General features: G+C 45.9%; 4 protein-coding genes and 1 long non-coding RNA gene across 7 annotated transcripts; 2 read left to right on the top strand and 3 right to left on the bottom strand.

Moving 5' to 3' along the window:
- The first annotated feature begins 1,098 nt into the window (after positions 1–1,098).
- LOC120905034 (odorant receptor 46a-like) lies at positions 1,099–2,647 on the top strand. Its single transcript, XM_040315654.1, has 5 exons — positions 1,099–1,499; positions 1,561–1,854; positions 1,922–1,990; positions 2,059–2,407; positions 2,504–2,647. The coding sequence occupies exons 1-5, from the start codon at positions 1,099–1,101 to the stop codon at positions 2,555–2,557; spliced, it is 1,167 nt and encodes a 388-aa protein (XP_040171588.1). The 3' UTR covers positions 2,558–2,647.
- A 978-nt stretch (positions 2,648–3,625) lies between these two features.
- Positions 3,626–6,700, bottom strand: LOC120902044. Its single transcript, XM_040310518.1, has 3 exons — positions 6,548–6,700; positions 4,133–4,312; positions 3,626–4,043 (listed from the first exon to the last, which is right to left on the bottom strand). The coding sequence occupies exons 1-3, from the start codon at positions 6,612–6,614 to the stop codon at positions 3,832–3,834; spliced, it is 459 nt and encodes a 152-aa protein (XP_040166452.1). The 5' UTR covers positions 6,615–6,700; the 3' UTR covers positions 3,626–3,831.
- LOC120902045 lies at positions 3,936–5,776 on the top strand. Its single transcript, XR_005739369.1, has 3 exons — positions 3,936–4,025; positions 4,156–4,434; positions 5,355–5,776. It is a non-coding gene; the product is annotated as an uncharacterized LOC120902045 (long non-coding RNA).
- Positions 6,701–8,092: 1,392 nt separating the features above from the next.
- Positions 8,093–13,742, bottom strand: LOC120902071. The gene is made up of 5 exons (XM_040310556.1): positions 13,613–13,742; positions 12,643–12,828; positions 10,465–10,629; positions 10,288–10,343; positions 8,093–10,195 (listed from the first exon to the last, which is right to left on the bottom strand). The coding sequence occupies exons 2-5, from the start codon at positions 12,707–12,709 to the stop codon at positions 10,052–10,054; spliced, it is 432 nt and encodes a 143-aa protein (XP_040166490.1). The 5' UTR covers positions 12,710–12,828; positions 13,613–13,742; the 3' UTR covers positions 8,093–10,051.
- Positions 13,743–14,648: 906 nt separating this feature from the next.
- LOC120904121 (protein mitoshell) lies at positions 14,649–17,365 on the bottom strand. Of its 3 annotated transcripts, none has more exons than XM_040313899.1 (5): positions 17,103–17,365; positions 16,834–16,929; positions 16,578–16,766; positions 15,529–16,510; positions 14,649–15,192 (listed from the first exon to the last, which is right to left on the bottom strand). In XM_040313899.1, the coding sequence occupies exons 2-5, from the start codon at positions 16,926–16,928 to the stop codon at positions 14,884–14,886; spliced, it is 1,575 nt and encodes a 524-aa protein (XP_040169833.1). In that variant the 5' UTR covers position 16,929; positions 17,103–17,365; the 3' UTR covers positions 14,649–14,883. The 3 variants fall into 3 exon arrangements, with proteins under 3 accessions (XP_040169833.1, XP_040169831.1, XP_040169832.1); XM_040313897.1 differs by having other exon boundaries at positions 16,834–17,026; positions 17,103–17,364; XM_040313898.1 differs by having other exon boundaries at positions 16,578–16,718; positions 16,834–17,026; positions 17,103–17,364.
- Positions 17,366–17,451: the final 86 nt, after the last annotated feature.

Raw genomic sequence — 17,451 nt, 5'->3', positions numbered from 1 at the left:
CACCCGGGGTCGCAATTCAATTATCTTCCAGCTGCAGCATCATAAATCGAGCAGAGCCGGGCGAGCGTTTGATTAAATATTTGCTGGTTTTCGCTTCGCTTCCGTGCACACGTATCGTTGTGCACACGCTACTTCCGTACATGCATTGGAACCGTAGAACCCGATTCCAGGGCGAATTAGTTCCTGTATCAACCTTTTCTCACAGGGCAATGTTGCTGGTGCTAGTAGCGGTAGTAGTGGTTAGCTCACCAAAGATCTTCCCTGTGACTGAAGGGTGCTTTCACGCGATGAAAATTTATCGCCCCCGGTTGCTGCTGCCCTAAATTCGCACAGCACTTCTTTGTCGTGGCAACTTTCTCGCCATGAAATTTATGTCCTGTTTATTTCGAGGGCAGACAGATGCTGGTGGCGTATGTAGCGTGTGTGTGGAGTTGCATGTTGTCAACTATCAGGCCAATGACGCCACGGTTTAATGAAGTCATAAAATAAGTCGTATGGTAGTAGTTACCCCACTGGGCACTAATTCTCACAGGCTGTGATGGGTGATGTAGAGGCCAGAATAAAGTAGAGCCAATTAACTAAGTAAGTAGGATGGCAAGAGATTGGTTGCTATAGCGACGAAAAGGACTCGGAAATGGAAAACAATTCAACTTAAGGTTTTGTTGAGTAATACAAAAATACGCTCGGAATGGTAAAGATCTCCCTGCTGTAGTGCAATTTGCCATCATTCAGGCGATATTGCACATTGGCGCCTAAATGTATGCAAATTTGAAAAGTATCGTACATAGTCAATAAAAGGCGATTTGCTACCCAGTAGCACACCTTTTAAATCAATATTTGGACTAAACGGACAGGTACGCCAAGAACTGTAAATGGTTTGTGTAAAATTACAGATGTAATTGAGCTGTTTGCTATTGCCTGAATAATGTAGCCCTCCGATTGTTCAACGCAATCGGTATAATTTAAAAATGTTTCTCGTTTTTTCAAGGTTTTCTTTTGCACACCGGAAGTATATTATCAAAATTGCAACTCTTTCAACCACCATTCGTTTCTTCGCTAGTTCACCCAGTCGTGTAAGAACCTCCCCCTTATTGCAACATGCTCTCGTTGGGCAAATCTCACCAGTACCTCGAGCTGAGCTACAATCGCATCTACGAAGTGTTTCATTGGTTTCTGAAAATTTGTCTGCTGCGCATCTTCGACGATGACTTTCTGGTGGCCCGCATTCCGACCACTTTGTTTCAGTTTCACGAAACGGAGCTGGTCATTTCGCTCTGTATCATTCTGCTGCATGCGTACAACTACCGGAACGATCTCGACACAATCATACTGAGCGTGTCGGCGTTTGTGTCCGCGTTCGAGCTGATGCTCAAAATCAACGGCATGGTCTATCGGCGCAAACAGATCGCGGCGATGATCCGTACCGTGCTGAGCGATCGCAGCTCTCTGAACGGTCCGATCGAGGCTGCCATCTGCGGGAAGTATCAGCGCTTAGCAAGGTAAGGGATGTGTATTTTTGCAGCTAAATTTTCGACATTTTCATTTTCCCACAAACCACAGAAAGCTCTTGCTGGTCACAATCCTGTCCTACCTGACGACGGGCGCAATGCTGCTAATCTATCCCGTGGTGTCGGGTGGGCTCGCCGATCGAACACTTCCACTGGGCTATTCGATACCGTTTGCTGACTACCGCACCCATCCCTGGTATCTGATCAACTATCTGCTGCAGATCGTGCAGGTGCAGTGGGTGGCGCTGGTGTTTGTGGGGCTGGATGGTCCCTTCTATCTGTTTGTGTGCTACTCGGCCTCCCAGCTGGAGATATTGATTGTGTATCTGCGCCAAATTGGTGAAAGGTAAGCGTTACGCCTAAAGGTATGCAATCGGAAGACATTCGCTTCGCTTATTGTGCGTGTCTTTCAGTCCCGATAACGTGCAGGAGCAGCGGCGATTGATGCGGAAGGTGTTTGAAATTCACACCGGACTTTCTCAGTGAGTTTTTTAGTGTCCCGTTTTGTCTCGTGAAGCATTTACACTATGTCTGCTATTTGTTGGTGTAGATTCGTTGCTCGATGTTCCAGCATCTACCGGGAGGTGTACCTGATACAGGTGCTCTGCTCGATCGTCCACATCTGTGTGTCGTTGTTTCACATTCAGATCAAGTTTAAAAATGGTTCATACGGCATGCTGCTCACAAATGTGAACAAAATATGGCTATTCTGCTACTGTGGTGAGCTGGTCGTCAGTAAGGCGGCCGAGTTCAGTACCGCCGTGTACGCGAATCAGTGGTACCGGCTGTGGAATCGACGGGATCTGCAGAACATTCTGTTTATGCTGCGGAACGCCCAGCGCAACTATGGCTTCAGCATCGGCGGGTTTGGCTTTCTGTCCTTTGCCACCTTTACAGCGGTAAGGTTACGTTGGGCGCTCGCTCGATCCGCTTCCTTTATGTTCGCTTTACACGAACCATCACCACCGTTTCGCTCGTTTTTTTTTTGTTGGCAGGTTATGAAAACTGCCTACAGCTGTAACGCCTTCCTGCACCGGGTGATGAACTGAAGGTACGGCATTAACGACCGTCAAAAGGATACAATCATTGCTTAACCACCTTAAGGATTGGCACCGTAGCACCGGCAGAAAAGTTTCAAACTCAACCAGTGGCTTCGAGACACCTCACCCACCTTCACGCAGCCGCACAAAATAAAGTAATTTGCATAACACCGGTGCCGGAAATTGTTTTGCCAACCGCTCACAAAAAGCTGTTTTCTCACCCGTTCCTTAATTTGGAAGAACAAGCCGCCCGACCGCTCCTCTCTCCCCCACAAAACAGTGGGTGGAAAAAGACTTGAAGGTTGTTGAAGTTTTGAAAGAAGTGATAATGAGTTTTGTCTGTCGTTTTGTTGGCGATAGTTTGTGTGGCCAAAGCCGCCTTCTGCCTTGTCGCCATGCGCTTCATCTTGACAGTGGGGCGTTAAAATTCGTCACCAACCACTAATCGCTCCCAGCTCTGACGTCACGACACCCCGTCGTGGATCTGTTTTGTTGAGTCGTTGTGTGTGTGTTTATGTTTGTGCCTTTGCCCCTGCCTGGAGCTATCGTTCGCTTCTTCTCTTTTCGTTTATTAATCGATTTCGTAATGTAAAGTACAGTCACCTAAACAAGCGGGCAAACGAAGGAAAATGAGTCTCACAGAACGAGCAAAGAGTAGCAAAAAAAAAAAAGTACCCACAAATATATCTTCAAACATTTTTCAATTTCCATCATCAGGAGAGGTGCAATTTGTTTTCGTGCAAGGTTTCCACCAAACCCATCTTGCAAAGAAAATAAATAAATCCTGCCACTGTGTGCTACCCGAACCTCTTGTGGTTCGTTTGCTTCACTTTTCGGCAATACTCTGTCGCGGTTTGCCATTAAAAGCTTTACCTACCATAACGGTGTGCGCGGGTGTGTGTGTGTATTCCTTTTTTTAAAGCCATTTTTTTCTCTCGGGGACAGATCGATCCATTACCCTGCACAAACAAAGTGAATTGGCGAAATGAGAACCATTGCTTCCGGTTGCGGTTGTATGACTGTTAGAAATGATTTGAATTTCTGATGAGTTGCTTTGTGTGTGTGTGCTTTTTTTCTCAACTCTCTTCTTATTCGGTCCCGTTTTGTCCCATCCCATGAAGAGGAAAAGTCAAATTAGATTCTGCAGCCTTGCGGGATCGAGCGCCAATCTGGCAGATATGTAGTGGTGGTGCAAATTTATTCCACCACAAAGGAAAACGGAAGCTGCGTGAGTGGCGAGGGCGGCGGGGTAGAGGAACACAGTACCAGCGACGTGACAACCATCAACGATGCATCAATCGTAGCAGTAGGCCGGTGGAAGCAAGCAGCACTCCCGAAAGCGTAAGCGGCGAACCTCCGTTGCAGCCGTCGGTGTTGCAGTGGCAAACGCGTTCCTCGTGGCCACCGTTTTCCATCTTATAGCAGGGACGGCGGGAATGTTCGTAGGCACACTCGCGCACTACCCGCACATGATCCGGTAAGCTGCCACCGAGTACTTGAAGAGAGACAAAAAGAGAGAATGCTGTGGTTAGCTTTGGAAGATCAAAAGGCATTCCGTTCGGACGGGGTTGCTTCGTAACTTACTGAGTATGTCCATCTTTCGGCAGAGCGGTGGACGGCCCTGAGCGTCCGGTGGACATTCGACCAGCAGCCGTCCGGGTATGGTGCGATTGTCCCGGTACTCCTCCTCGGTGAAGTTGGCCGGCAGTGAAAAGCATTCCGAGTTGTCGTACGAGTTGCAGGTGTAGCAACGGAGTGCGGTTGCTAAGGAGAATTGAAGCAAAAAACAACATATCCATAGTAAAGCGAGATCTTTTAGCTGTCTGTCTTAGTAGCAAGTGGAATCCAGTTGGAGGTGGTTGAAGAAGCTTTAAAAATAGTGCAAGGTATGTTCTCCATTTTGCTTCCAGTTCTACTATTAGTAAAGGTTAAACGCAGGGCCATAAATTCCTATCGAAAAGCGGTGTGGTATAAAAACTCATGCCCCATGTTTGTGTATCGCGTCGTAAATTATTCTACGACCTCGCCTACACAAGCTCTCGGCCACACACACACACACACACACACACACACACACACACACACACACACACACACACACACACACACACACACACACACACACACACACACACACACACCCCTCAGCTCATAGGCTCATGATTATTACGTGCAAAATATGATCCTTTCTTCCACGTGGCGCAGCATATCATAAACAGTAACGCACGTGCCGCTAACAATTAGACCCCAATGTTACGGTTTACTTTTATGTTCATGGTCTGCCCACCGTACCCAAAAAAAGAAAGGTGTACCATGAAGAACCTTTCGCCTTTATGTGGGGAAAGTAAGCCAAATTTAGTTTTGGGTCAAATCCTTCCCCTTAACGGCAGGACTGTCGGTGGGAGTGGTAGTAATAAATAATTTCCAATTCATTGTGCTATGTAGCTACAATTACGCACGACGCTGTTAGCGTCGGTTTTGTATGATTAGATACGTCCAGTCGGAACCGTGACCGCCGTAAAAGAGTCCAATTTTGCATTTACAAAACACGAAAGAGCGTGCGCGTTTCGATCATGATGGAGTAGTGGCATTTTCATGGCATCCTATAGCAGTGACATTTGAAATAACCCACACACACACGGTTGTGGGATACACCGTAGAGGGGATTCTAATCAGATTCTGAACTAGATTAGCAGGTGTAAAACGAAAGGTCAAAGCTTTATTGCCAAAAAAACGAGTCGCTTACAGGCATCGGATAATCGATATTCAGCTCTATACACTAATTGCAATTTTACATTCGTAATAGATGCCGGGGAAGAAAGGCAAGATAACGAGCTTCCGGGATGGACACCATCAAAGGATAAGCAAGCTTTCCTGGAAGGGCCGGAGGTCGGCAATTGTTTATCCAGTCCAGTTCTCGTATCGAACACAACGAAATCATGAATTATTAATGGGAAGATGGCCTTTACTCACACACACACAAATCCTCTCAGGGACACTAGGACACACAGAAACACGTGGTCACAAGGTGCTGGAACCACTAACGAAGTGGCTGTATTTTCATGACACTCGAACCGGTCGGTAAAACGCATGGAAAATGCAAACAGATTTTCCAATCATACATTTCACCGCACGTGGTCATCGCACCTTGTCCACCTTGCCCCGTGGTTGTGGTGGTGGGACAGCATAAATAAACAATCCAGCAGCAGGTGTCGACGATGCGTCCAAGCCCACTTGTAACGAGCTCTGTGTACACAGTGTTAATGCAATGTCTCGTTCTTATCGGACCGCGGCAAATCTTCCCATTTTCCCCCCGGGGAGGGGCAAGGGGGGTACGGGAGGCCGGATGGTACTGTTGACAGCATGTCAGTTGTGTCGGTAGTGCCAACGAAAACCGGTGTCCGCGCAAGGTATACGATAAACGCGTACATTCCGGGTCACTTCCCTGCCTGCTTCTTCTCATCAATCAACACCGTTGCGGGCAACGTCGCACAGTAAAAGCAGGGTCCAGTGCAGTGAGGCAAAAAAAAAAGCGGGGACAGAGAATGGGGTAAAATCTATTAATTATTCGTACCTCACGCGGGAGCTACCAAAAGAAAAGGGGGAGAGAGCGGTGGAACATGACAAACGCGGTTCGTGTCGCGGTGGAATTTGTTGGGGAAAAAACTGGGCTGGAATGTGATCTTACTACACTGATTAGCTGATTGATAAAACGGCCTTGTCACGCTGTGTTTAGGCGACCTTGCCTAGTGTGAGGGAGTGTCGTTGTTTGGTTTTGACAAGATAGTAATCACTTTGGGAATGTAAATGAGGGTTCCTTTCTTTTCAAAGTACAGCCACGCGATAAGGCAGGAGAGTTTAGTGACTAATTGATGGTGGAATCTAGTGGATTAGAAAAGGAGCTTAAAGTAACACATTTCAAGGCACTGTTTCATAATTTTCACTGAAAATTTACACACACACACACACGGATTTACTTGCCAGTGGAACGCTTCTTACCAGAACTCGCGGCAAATAAAACCACCGCAAGGATGGTGAGGCCCAACCGACTGGTAGCTGCCATCATATCACAAAACTTGCCACAATTCTGCACAAAAACCAACGCCACACTACACCACACTAGCCCGAACCGCTCGTACCGGACAACTGACCCGAGCGCATTGATCGACCGGTGATCTTATGTTGGCAATGTTATCATCTTCCTGCCATTAATCGCCCTCCCCAAAAACCATCCGCTTAGCGTAGCTTAAACCGGTACCGATCCGGATACTTGCGGATCGTTGTGGATTCATGTCGCACGCCCGCTTTTGCCCAGAGCTTCCTGTTTATTTCCCTCCCGAGAGGTTTATGATTGTTTTTGGTGATGACTCTGGGTGGACTTGCTGAAGATCAGTTGTGAATCGAACATACCTATTATCATGTACATTTACCTTTGGGTAGTAGGAGTAGTCAACTACCAATTCTTAACGGGGGAGAAAAAAATGGCCTTTTACTGTGTATTTTGAATTACCCGTCATGTGTCGTGTGGCGCTAATCATGTCGTCATCGATGGCGTTGCTAGTAATTAGCGTACAATTAATGATCAATAAATCACGCACCGGCACAACACGATCGCTTCGCTTCGGCTGTTTCGGGGGCCCGGTTTTGGTTGGCCGGAAATAGCCATAAACGTGTTTCGATCCTTTAGCCAGTAGTAGTGTCAGAAGCTTAACTTAACACATTTCCAGTCTACTGACATTCTGCAAAGTATTACTTGCGAAGGTCCCGAAATATTGCTTGTGCCACGTGAATGGTCACGATTGGAACACGTGAGTGGGAAGAATGGTTCAATTGGAAGGAGACTGATTTTTCTACATCAAAATGATCTTAATCAGTGGATAAAATCAACTAAAAATGTTGTTCCTTATTTAAATCCAATGTGCCTCGATAAGAGCTGTCTTATACAAAATGAATATAGTCAAACCATTGGCGCTCAGTTTTAGAATTGAACTACGTTAGGCCTTGGAAGTATCGGAGTTGCTAGAAATTAAAAAGGAAATTTAAAACAGGCCAGTATAAATTTAAAACTGGTCCCAACTAAAATTGCAACTAAATAATCATTTTGGACCTATAGATCACATTAATCACAGCCTCGATAGCGCAGTCGGTAGTGCGTAACTCTCATAATCACATTAGAACTGCAATAGATTGATTCATATGTTTTCATTGTCGCTTTTTCCTTCCCTTATGCATATCTTTTTTCTCTTTTTGACCCGCAAGGAATAATGTAGGCTACTCAACTTGTTAAAAAGAGACAGAACACCTCAACATGTATGGTTGTCTCTGTTTTTACCCTCTTTCTCAAGGTGCTTATAGCTTGTGTGCAAGTTGTATATACAACCCTTGCCTGTTTATTGTGTTCTAAATTCTTTATTTGAATTTTAAAAAAACGACCACACAATTGTAACGGTTTTTCATAAAAAAAATATTTAAAAATTTGCCGAAAAAGAGTTTTACGGTTAGCTGTCTCTTTCTTTTCAAGACAGAAAAGGGACACAAATTTACTTTTATTACGGCCATCGGGTTGGTAAGAATTCGATTTATTTCTCCTCTAATGTGAACTGTAGCAAAAAGTGATGTTTGTTTGTTTTAGTATAAAACGAACCGAAAATGCAGTACACAGAGAGTGCAGTGAACATCTTCTTCCCTTACGCTTTATGTTTTGTTCATGAACCAGAGCTATGGCGTTAAAATGTCTTTAGCATTAATAATGATTTCTTTGAATGGCATCTTCTCATGCTGTATGCGCGCATAACTATTTCTTCTTTGCTTCCTATCATTTCATTTAAGTATTTTTAAAGTAATAAATTAATCATAATGTAACATGTCAGGTTTCAATTTAACTTCCGACCAATCAATTGCACACTCCCAGCCAAGCGAATTTTGCGTAACAAACCATCGTAACCGAGTTATGCTTAATATTACATAATTTTCTTTTATGCTATTTAAACTTTACACTAGTGTGCTAATTATTTATTTACTGCTGCTGCTGCTGTTGCGACCACACTCACCTAATAAATCGTTCCGCCGTCAAACAACTACATAACAACTACGTGTCTACAAAACAAGGAAAGAGTTCGAGAGGAGAAGATCAAGAATGGGTTGTAATTTATTTGAATGTGTGTGTGTTTTGTTTTTCTCTCTTCTATTTTATTGAACTTCATGTACTTCTCCATCCGCACTCGTGCTATAGTCATTTTTATGCGCATTGACGAAACACACTTGCGTCTCCCACGGTTCCGCTTTTCCGTGCGTCATGTGAATTGAAGAAAAAAACCGTTGCTACAAATTCTGGCCTCCGGGGACCGAGCCTTCCAAAGGCTAGGCCCCCATCCGGCAACACAGAAGCACGCCGTAAGCCGTGGGAGGAACGCGCACGAGCGCACACACACAGGACGAAGCGATTCTGGCAGCTTAGTTTTGTTTTATTTTTCTCGAGTTTTCTCTGTTTTATTTATTCAGCTTTTATTATACTTCTAACAATCCCGACACTCTTTCCCTAGGCGCTCCCTAAAGGACAATGGAGATGGGGGGCTGGATGCTGCTGTGTTTGCATTATTCTTACTACTGCTGCTGCTGCTGCTGCTGCTGCTATTTGCGTTTTTGTTTTTATGTGTCTCTCTCGTGTTACTGCTTTTAAACTGATTTTTCTTGTTTTTTATCTTTAAATGGTATTATTAAAGGTGAAACATACGCGGGCGGTGCGCGCCGTTTCCGTTTCGTCGTGTTTTGTGTGAGTGTATTAAGCTTGTACCGCGGGCGGCGCCGGCCTGTCTGCTATTATATCTGTAACGAAATAATCTATTAAAATCTAAACTCTTTCCGATGCATTTTCTGGTTGAACACTTGCGCTGCCACAATAAATGTTTCTTCCCTACTACCGCGACAAAACGCGTTTTGCATTAGAATCGGGTTCTTAAAATAGCGTAACGTAGACATATTTTCTTTACAAAATTCGTACACCTCGTCGATTCGATTCGGTCTGTTGTATTTAAAAAAAATCTTGATGCTCGATGTAAGGGGGATGCGCACGTTGGGCCAATAGTCGATCGAGACTTGACTAACACTGACAAGATCAACAACAACGGGAAGGAAAACGGGATCCTTTTGTTTGTTGGTGGAATGATTACCATCGAATGGGATAAATCTGAATTGAAACAATTCCGCAACGTTGGAATGTGTGTTTTTTTTTTGGAATCCTTAAACTAAATCCGTAACGTGTGTGTACACACATAAACACACACTTTCACATCTTTCACCGCTATTGACTTGGTCAATTCGTGATGGAAAAAGCGATGATCCTTCTCCTCCTTCCCGAGCTCCGAAGAGAAGAGAGAGAGAGAACAAGGGAAGTAGCCAACCGGCGGGACAGGAGGAGAGGCAAATTAGAGAAAGAAACTAGAGCTCTCCACTAGCCTGTTCGGTGGTGGATATGTGCCGGTGGAATTGGAACCGTTGATTGGATTAAGCACGAATCAGGAAAGCGATTGCACCGAACAGCAGCACGCCGAAGGTGACGGACAGCGAGGATGCACCGTTGCAATTGTCATCGTAGCAGGCGCACACCTCCTGACGTCCACCGAACCCGGAGCGCTGGTAGCAGCGGCCCTGTGTGTAAAGAAAGAAACGAACGCACGAAAACGATGAGTGACAACCGGGGGGGGGGATCGAAATGAATGGAAGAGGTGCGCGCTACGTACCTTGTAGGAGGACTCATCCCAACCGCATCCACGGATCACTCGGTTGTCTGGGGGAACTGTTGATGGTGCGAGAGAGAGAGAGAGAGAGAGAGAGAGAGAGAGAGAGAGAGAGAGGGATTTTTAGTAAGTGCACTAAAGGCGCACACGCCACCATCACGCCACACTAGCACTACTTACGGTTGTTCACCGGGAACTCGATGATCTGGACAATCTTCCGGCAGAAGGTGTACTTGTTGCCGTCCTTGTGGTCGTTGCAGTCGACCGACATCGAATCCGGCGGGTTGTCGTGCGTGCAGGTCGAGTCCTCCGCACTGTTGCACTCGAAGCAACGGATGGCATCACCTGTGTAAAATTGAAAAAAGAAAAGAGCAAGCCATTTCCATCAAAATCCAAGTAGTCATGTTTGTTACATCTCAAGACGCATTGGTAACTTTTCGTTTCAGAGGTTTTTTTTAAAGTCAAACATTACTCCAAGTGTCTCCCTTCAGAGAGCATTTAGTATGTCATGTGTGTCCATTTGTGAGGCTTATCAGCACGGCGGCAAAATATTTACAAATTCATGGTTGAACAGCATTCAAAGAGAGACACTTAATTGGTAGTAGTCCCCCCCCCCGCCACCCCGTTTGTAGGCACGAGGCAAGAAAGGCACAGACTTTCCTAGATTCAACGCTGCGCAAGATTACCTTCCAGCGGCAGCCACGCAATTGTGACAGATTGTGACGGGAGGTCGTTAAAACGAAGCCCCAGCGCGTCCACAATCTCCGTTCGATTAATCTCGTTTTCATCCCGTTTGCGATGATGACTTCATATTGCTATTGAGCGGCGGTAGTTTTTGCTTCGACGGAATAATGTAATGAAGTGTCGATTGTCGTCGGTGCTATCTGTCGTGCCGATGAATATGTTTAGCACAGTCGAACAACTTCACGCGGGGATTCCTTCCACTTCTAACAAGTTTCGACTGCAAGCACACGTGCTGCGAGAGATAAAAGCGTGTGTTCTTTTGCCCGTCATTCGCTACGTTGTATTGGCAATATTGGATAACCTTTTTGCTTTTAAACCCGAACGTGCCCGTTAAGCGTTTCACGTGTGTAGTTCACTTGCATGTCCCCCGTTTTAGTGGCATTACATAATGCGGGTGTTCCTCTCTGGAGTTCCACTGAAAGAACGGAACATTAATTTAGAGACGTTGGAGTGCGATGGAGCGATGATGCCTATCATCATGAAGATTCTCAGTTAATTGGTTGCTTGGCTTAACTCCGTTAAGAAGAAGCGTTAATCTAATCAACCAACATTTCGCTGGTGGGTTCCATTTGGATACTCCGAAGTGCAGGGCCAATAGTAATAGTTCGACCGTGGGTGTGGAACTAGAAGAGGATGTGTAAATAGAATGCTATTTTCTTCATTTCCATTAGTTTGCTGCAAACAGCGCTGATCAAGAATTATTGTGCTCCGATGACCTTGAAGTCACAAAAATACCCAATTCCTATGGCATACTCGTCACTTTGTGCTCATACAGTTGGGCGCAACTTCAACAAGACGACGACAATCTGTACATTTCGATCGATCTAGTTACCGAAGGTAGTTGGTATAGCGTCGCGCAGACACACACACACCACCACCACTAGAAACACCAGGTCGTCATATGTTTGACGTTTGCAGAATATCGATCCAGGTCCGCGCGAATGTGCCTCCAAATTTCACCCGGCCTCGCTGGCCCTCAACCATCGGAAACCCCCACCCCCCGCTCGTATCCGGTTCGTCCGTAGGCTCTGGTGCAGGCTTACATAATCGTCCGGGTTTTCTCCTCCAGAAGGAGACACACACATACAGACACACCGACATTCGCGCATAGCAAAACGAAGGTGTCTCAACGAAGAGCTCTAGGACCTCTAGACGTAACTGTGTATCGGTTTTTGTACGCCTTTTAATCTCTCCAATGTGTGTTGCTCTAGCTCCCTTCTGTACTTTTTCGTCTCGGATTTGTCCCAATAATGGAAAAAACGGCAAACCATGCGCAGCCGAACTGACCTCGCGTGTGAATCACGGAACTCGGCCGATCGTTGGTCCCGTTTTCTTCTCGTAATGTTCAATTAAGGTTTGAATTGAATAATATCGCGTCACCGTGGTCGTCTCCGTCGTTGTCGTCATGTGTCGTCCGACCCAAGCGTCATCGCGAACACGGGCGGTGAAGTTAAGAGAACACCCGCGTAAGAGAGATTGACCTCCACACGATTCATCTCCTATCTTACGAATTTTCTTTAAATTCTGCACACTGTTCCGAAGGCAAAAATTGTACTGAACGCTACAGAGGAGAAATGTAATGTGTCAGGGTTAATATTAGGTAGTGTAACTTACCCTTCTGGATGAATACCGCAATCACCAGTAAGCTAACGAGAAACACGGACTGCAGCGAGGACATCATCGTGGGTCGTTGCGAGTGCTCTGGGACGTTCGGAAACTGTGTGGGAAAACTTTTGAGAGCCTTTTTGGCGCCACTGACTGCTTTCACCTGCCTGCCTTGCGTAACTACTTCACGTTAACCTGCCAAGAAAGAAAGAAGACAAACACACACACACACACGGGCGCGAGCACACACACACACACCAAACAGGGGAGAGAACACGGGAGAATATTGGAATCGATTAATATTTTTCTCCGTTTTCCCAACCATGCGCATAAGCAGTACGAGGAAGTTGCAAACGGAATACACCGACAGAAGGAAACCATCATCCCTCCCCCTCCTCTTGTTTCTGTTGCACAACTGTGATTCGGAAAATGTAGCCTAACTATTTCTTTGCCTCGTCCCTTCCATTTTAACTGCACTGTCCAGTTCAATTTGGTTCTTATCACACGCTTTTTGCACTGACCCTAGCATTGCGTAAGAAGGTCAGGTCCTGGGACATTCAGCTGACACTGAGGGGTACGGGAGGTAACACAGTGAGCTCACTTTGTCCTGGTTGTGCGGTAAACTACACACATACATGCACACCCTACATATACCTCTAGTCAAATGTCCTTTGGGCTGAAAAGGAGCTCCATGCTAGAAATCAGGTCCTGCTGTGATTAGCACACACACACACCCTCTACCCTTGTGCGATTACACAACTCATGGATAGTCCCCATCCAGGCCACTCATACACACACACAACTTGAAATGTCGTTTTTCTAATGTCCTTTTATAAGACTACTAAAACTGTCCTCGATCCAAAACTGTCCATTTCCTTCGCTCGGTGAATTCCGTATTGCTCCGTCGCACCCATTTTCAACTGTATAACCGGAAGTCACCCCACCGGCCGAAGGGGCACAGAACGGGAACTCCACGAACCTTGAGAGAAGCTGCCACAAGACGCGGAACACAACAACCGTACACTGGCACGAGTCACGACGAAATGTGCCAATATGGCCACTATGCTGTTACAAAGGTTGCAGCAGCAAGTGGCGCGAGCTAATGAGCTTTCCTCCCCACCTAGAACCGCTCGGAGAACCGTCCTAAACGCGATCTCGTGCTCTCCTGGGTACGGTCAGAGTTTTGTCGTGAAGTTCACTCTCGCACTGGCTCTCTCGCCCTTGCGAGTATGTTTTTGAGCTAAGAAAGGAGGTGGGGAGGTAAATTACTCGTTATCACACAGAAGGAACGTTAGATTTGATGTTTGAGATTCCGTTTTTAAAAGAAGTCTTCTCGGGGGTCTTGACAAGTTTCGCTTGGCAAGCGATATTCTAATTGAATTTGTGTAAACCCCATAGCGCGCTGTCGAAGCGTGCATGTGTTAATTGAGATGATTTCTTACTGGATTAATCTTACATCCACACAAAGCACATCACGAATCAATCTGCGATGATCCGTTGCCTATCCCTCGTGCTGCTGAACTGGGATAAACCTTGCAAAGCATTAGCAGAATCAGTTGCTAATAGAAAGCTGGTTCGTAAGCAATGGCTTGTCACAGTTTTGCCATACGATCCAACGTGCTTGTGCTCATTAGCAAATCGCTGGTGATAATCGAACCAGAGCTAAAATCGTTCAAAACAACGACACAGCTATCGACTAGTTGTCCACCTATTAACACGTTTCAGCATCGACAACGGTCCCTCTGTCACTGTGAATTTATCCCTAATCACGTCTTTCGCGTAGGTAGTGTTAAAGATGCGTGATTTGCCATTGAATATTTAAAAAAAAATGCCGGAGGTTGGAGCCATGTTTTAAAATCAACAATTGTTTAATTTAACAATCAAGTAATGAATGAGAACATAGATTAATGAATTAACCACAAATTAACAGAGATAATTTACTGATATGGTAGATCATATTATAAAGCTTCTCTTCTGATGTTTCCTGACTTATAATTGAAGTGAGTGCTCGTTAATAAATACTATATTCTAACAATTTATTTAATACTGCCTGTAATAGCTCAGATATGAAATGCTGTTGATCATGTGTTACAAGCAGTGTTTTCAAATCGTCAGCGCTCAGTCTTAGTTCTGTTTCATGGCAGTCAAAAGAAAAATTAAGTCCACTCTACCTAAGCAAACCGCTGCGAAGTTCCTACCGTACTGTCCAGGGAATAATTTTGCGTTGATGCGTTGATCGATTCACGACCGCTACTCCATCGGACGCTCCTTCCGGATGGCGGCAAACAGACGTTCCATCTTGGCAATGAACGTTTGCATTTTGGGAAAGTTTTCCATTTCCTTCCGCTGTGTATCGGTGCAAAGGTCTCGCTGCATCGGTTCGTTTGGATTCCACAGATCGAACGCTGTCGAGGCGTTCGCGTACTGTTTGCACGTATCGACTATCTGGTGCAGATCATCGAGCAGCTCAACCGTCATCGCGTAGCGGCCCGCATCGTGCTTCCGGTAGACCGTACGCAGATCTATCATGTTCGATCCTACCAGGTGAAAATCGGGAAACTGAAACGGGAGAAAACGGGGCCACATTGTAGTTAGGATTTGTGCTTTGCGTTGCACCGGTGAGCGAAGCAAACGGGCGAGAGAGTGAGCGGACATGCGTTCAACTTCAAGTTCCCCTTTTTGCGCATACGCTTTCAAGGTTTGAAGGAGAAATATGGAGAGGATTGTCAATTGTTTTCGAACGATTTTCTTGTTTTTTTTCGAAAATGAACTGTAGATAATCCTGTATGTTCCTGGACATGATCAGATTACTTAAAAGCTTTAATAGCTTAAGATATCTCGACTCGCTGTAACTCTGACATGATAAAATAGAACAAGAATTGCAGTTGTACTTACATAGTTTTTCGCAAAGTTGATGCTGTAGAAATACTGCCCCTCCTCAATGGCACGAACTTCGTCCAACACCCAGTCGATACATTCTAGCGATGTTTTGCGATGGAAATTTTCCATAAACTGACGATCGGCAGAGCTTGTCATACCCTCGCTTCTTTGAACACTCGATATAGCGGCACCGGGATCAGCATTATATTCTGGACGATTAAATCCTACCGCTGATGCAGCAGATGCAAACGCCGAATCCGTTGTTTGACCGCGATCACCGACCAGTGGCGTTTTGGTCTGTTGTGGTTTCTTATACCCAGCGAACGGTGGTGGTGGTGAGTTGTCCGCAAACCCGGGCGGAGGGCGGGTTACGTTCGGGTAAATGCCTGCCCGTATGTACGCACCATCACTCAAGTTGAGCGTCGATTCAGCAGCCTCCTCAAAATCATCCAAAGCTTCGTTCGAGCCTGGGTTTGCTTCATCTTTGAAGTCTTCGACTTTGGAGAAAATGTTACACCCACCACGTTGTTGCTTGGCCAGCTTGTTCAGATTGGTGAACGATTTGATGAGCGATTGGATCAGCTCGTGCGTCGTCTCGTGCCACCGCCCGAACGCTTCCAGGAAGTTCGGGCACAGCTCGCGCTGGATCGATGTCAGGCCTTCCGGTTTGCTGTGCACGTAGCCCTTGATGATGATCCAAGCATTCATGATTCTGGTGAACACAAAGATAAAGTCTTTCACCGCCCAGGCAAGCCCTTGCGAATTGATGTTCGACATCACGTTGTCCGTTTTCACCAGATCCTGCTTTAGCCGGGCGCACAGGCTGTCGATTTTCTTAAAGCATGGACGTTTCTGATGGCACGTGGCAAGCGCTTCTGCCTTTTTGCAACCGTCCAGGGCTGTCTTCACTAGCTCGTGAAACTGTTCGAGAAACTGATCCGGAGTGGAAGCGTTTTTGCCCAAACCGCATGATGCCGATGTAGTTTCTGGAGTTTTTCTGTAGAACATTTGGGGAAATGTACTTAATAAATCCTAACAAATTGAAACTATCTACGTATACTTACGTCATTGTCACACGCTCGGGGACCAAAGCAGACTTCATTGCTTCAGAAGGATTGCTTGCAATTACACTCGATACCTTAAATTCGAACGTCGAAGTAACCGATGACGACGGCGACTGACCAATAGCGGCTTGGACATGGTTGCTTTGCGATGATGACATGGCGATGTCGGATGAGTACGAAAAATGGCAACTAAGCACACACGCTTGTGCTTTAAACAAATGTCTCTAACCAAAAACTTAACCTCATATCTACTTACTGCATCTGTTCCAACGGTCTGGGCACGCCGTAGACCCACATCGGTGGCGTCGGAGCTCGAACCATCAAGAGCGGCACGGACGGGTATTGCTTCATTCTTGAATGAGAGTGACCATGAACCGGTTGTTGTGGAATTGATGGAGGCGGAACAGGAAACATTTGCGTTTGGCTACGTTCCTGACAAACGCAAGAATCTACAATATTTGGCGGTGTTTTAAAGAGAGAAATCAGCAACTCTCCACACGTGCACTACACAGCCCAGATACTTACGAGTTTGGACTATATTCACAAAGTTGGAATTCATCTTTTTCCCTTCCGATGGATACTGCACAGCACTACTAACTTTGTGTATGTACCGGGTTTCTTTTCCGCGAAAGATCTGCACACGTCCGAAGCGTTCGGGACACCGACAAAAATGACCGAGACACTCCGAGACGGGAAACACCGAGAACTGTCGGTGGGTAGCTCCATGGCAACCGCATCTCCAAGGCTACTACAGATGGTTGCTATGCAAAATTGTGCCTGATTTTGCGAGTTCTACGGATGCTGTATCGCCATCTCGCGCCTTGCGACAAATGACAAGTTTGGAAACACTGGAGAATTAAATTGATAATTGAGA

This window comes from Anopheles arabiensis, chromosome 3 (assembly GCF_016920715.1).
Source record: "Anopheles arabiensis isolate DONGOLA chromosome 3, AaraD3, whole genome shotgun sequence".
In the NCBI taxonomy this organism is placed as follows: Eukaryota; Metazoa; Arthropoda; class Insecta; order Diptera; family Culicidae; genus Anopheles; species Anopheles arabiensis.
This window is presented reverse-complemented; position numbering and strand designations above follow the sequence as displayed.

Coding starts and splice junctions, on each gene's coding strand:
- LOC120905034 (XM_040315654.1), top strand. CDS start 1,099: ATGCTCTCGTTGGGCAAATCTCACCAGTACCTCGAGCTGAGCTACAAT. Junction 1,500..1,560: donor AAGTATCAGCGCTTAGCAAG/GTAAGGGATGTG, acceptor CACAAACCACAG/AAAGCTCTTGCTGGTCACAA. Junction 1,991..2,058: donor ATTCACACCGGACTTTCTCA/GTGAGTTTTTTA, acceptor TTGTTGGTGTAG/ATTCGTTGCTCGATGTTCCA.
- LOC120902044 (XM_040310518.1), bottom strand. CDS start 6,614: ATGATGGCAGCTACCAGTCGGTTGGGCCTCACCATCCTTGCGGTGGTT. Junction 4,313..6,547: donor TTTATTTGCCGCGAGTTCTG/GTAAGAAGCGTT, acceptor AATTCTCCTTAG/CAACCGCACTCCGTTGCTAC. Junction 4,044..4,132: donor CCGAAAGATGGACATACTCA/GTAAGTTACGAA, acceptor TCTCTCTTCAAG/TACTCGGTGGCAGCTTACCG.
- LOC120902071 (XM_040310556.1), bottom strand. CDS start 12,709: ATGATGTCCTCGCTGCAGTCCGTGTTTCTCGTTAGCTTACTGGTGATT. Junction 10,630..12,642: donor TGCGGTATTCATCCAGAAGG/GTAAGTTACACT, acceptor AATTTTACACAG/GTGATGCCATCCGTTGCTTC. Junction 10,196..10,287: donor GGGATGAGTCCTCCTACAAG/GTACGTAGCGCG, acceptor CTTTACACACAG/GGCCGCTGCTACCAGCGCTC.
- LOC120904121 (XM_040313897.1), bottom strand. CDS start 17,136: ATGAATTCCAACTTTGTGAATATAGTCCAAACTC. Junction 16,767..16,833: donor AGACCGTTGGAACAGATGCA/GTAAGTAGATAT, acceptor GTGTGTGCTTAG/TTGCCATTTTTCGTACTCAT. Junction 16,511..16,577: donor CCCGAGCGTGTGACAATGAC/GTAAGTATACGT, acceptor AATGTTCTACAG/AAAAACTCCAGAAACTACAT.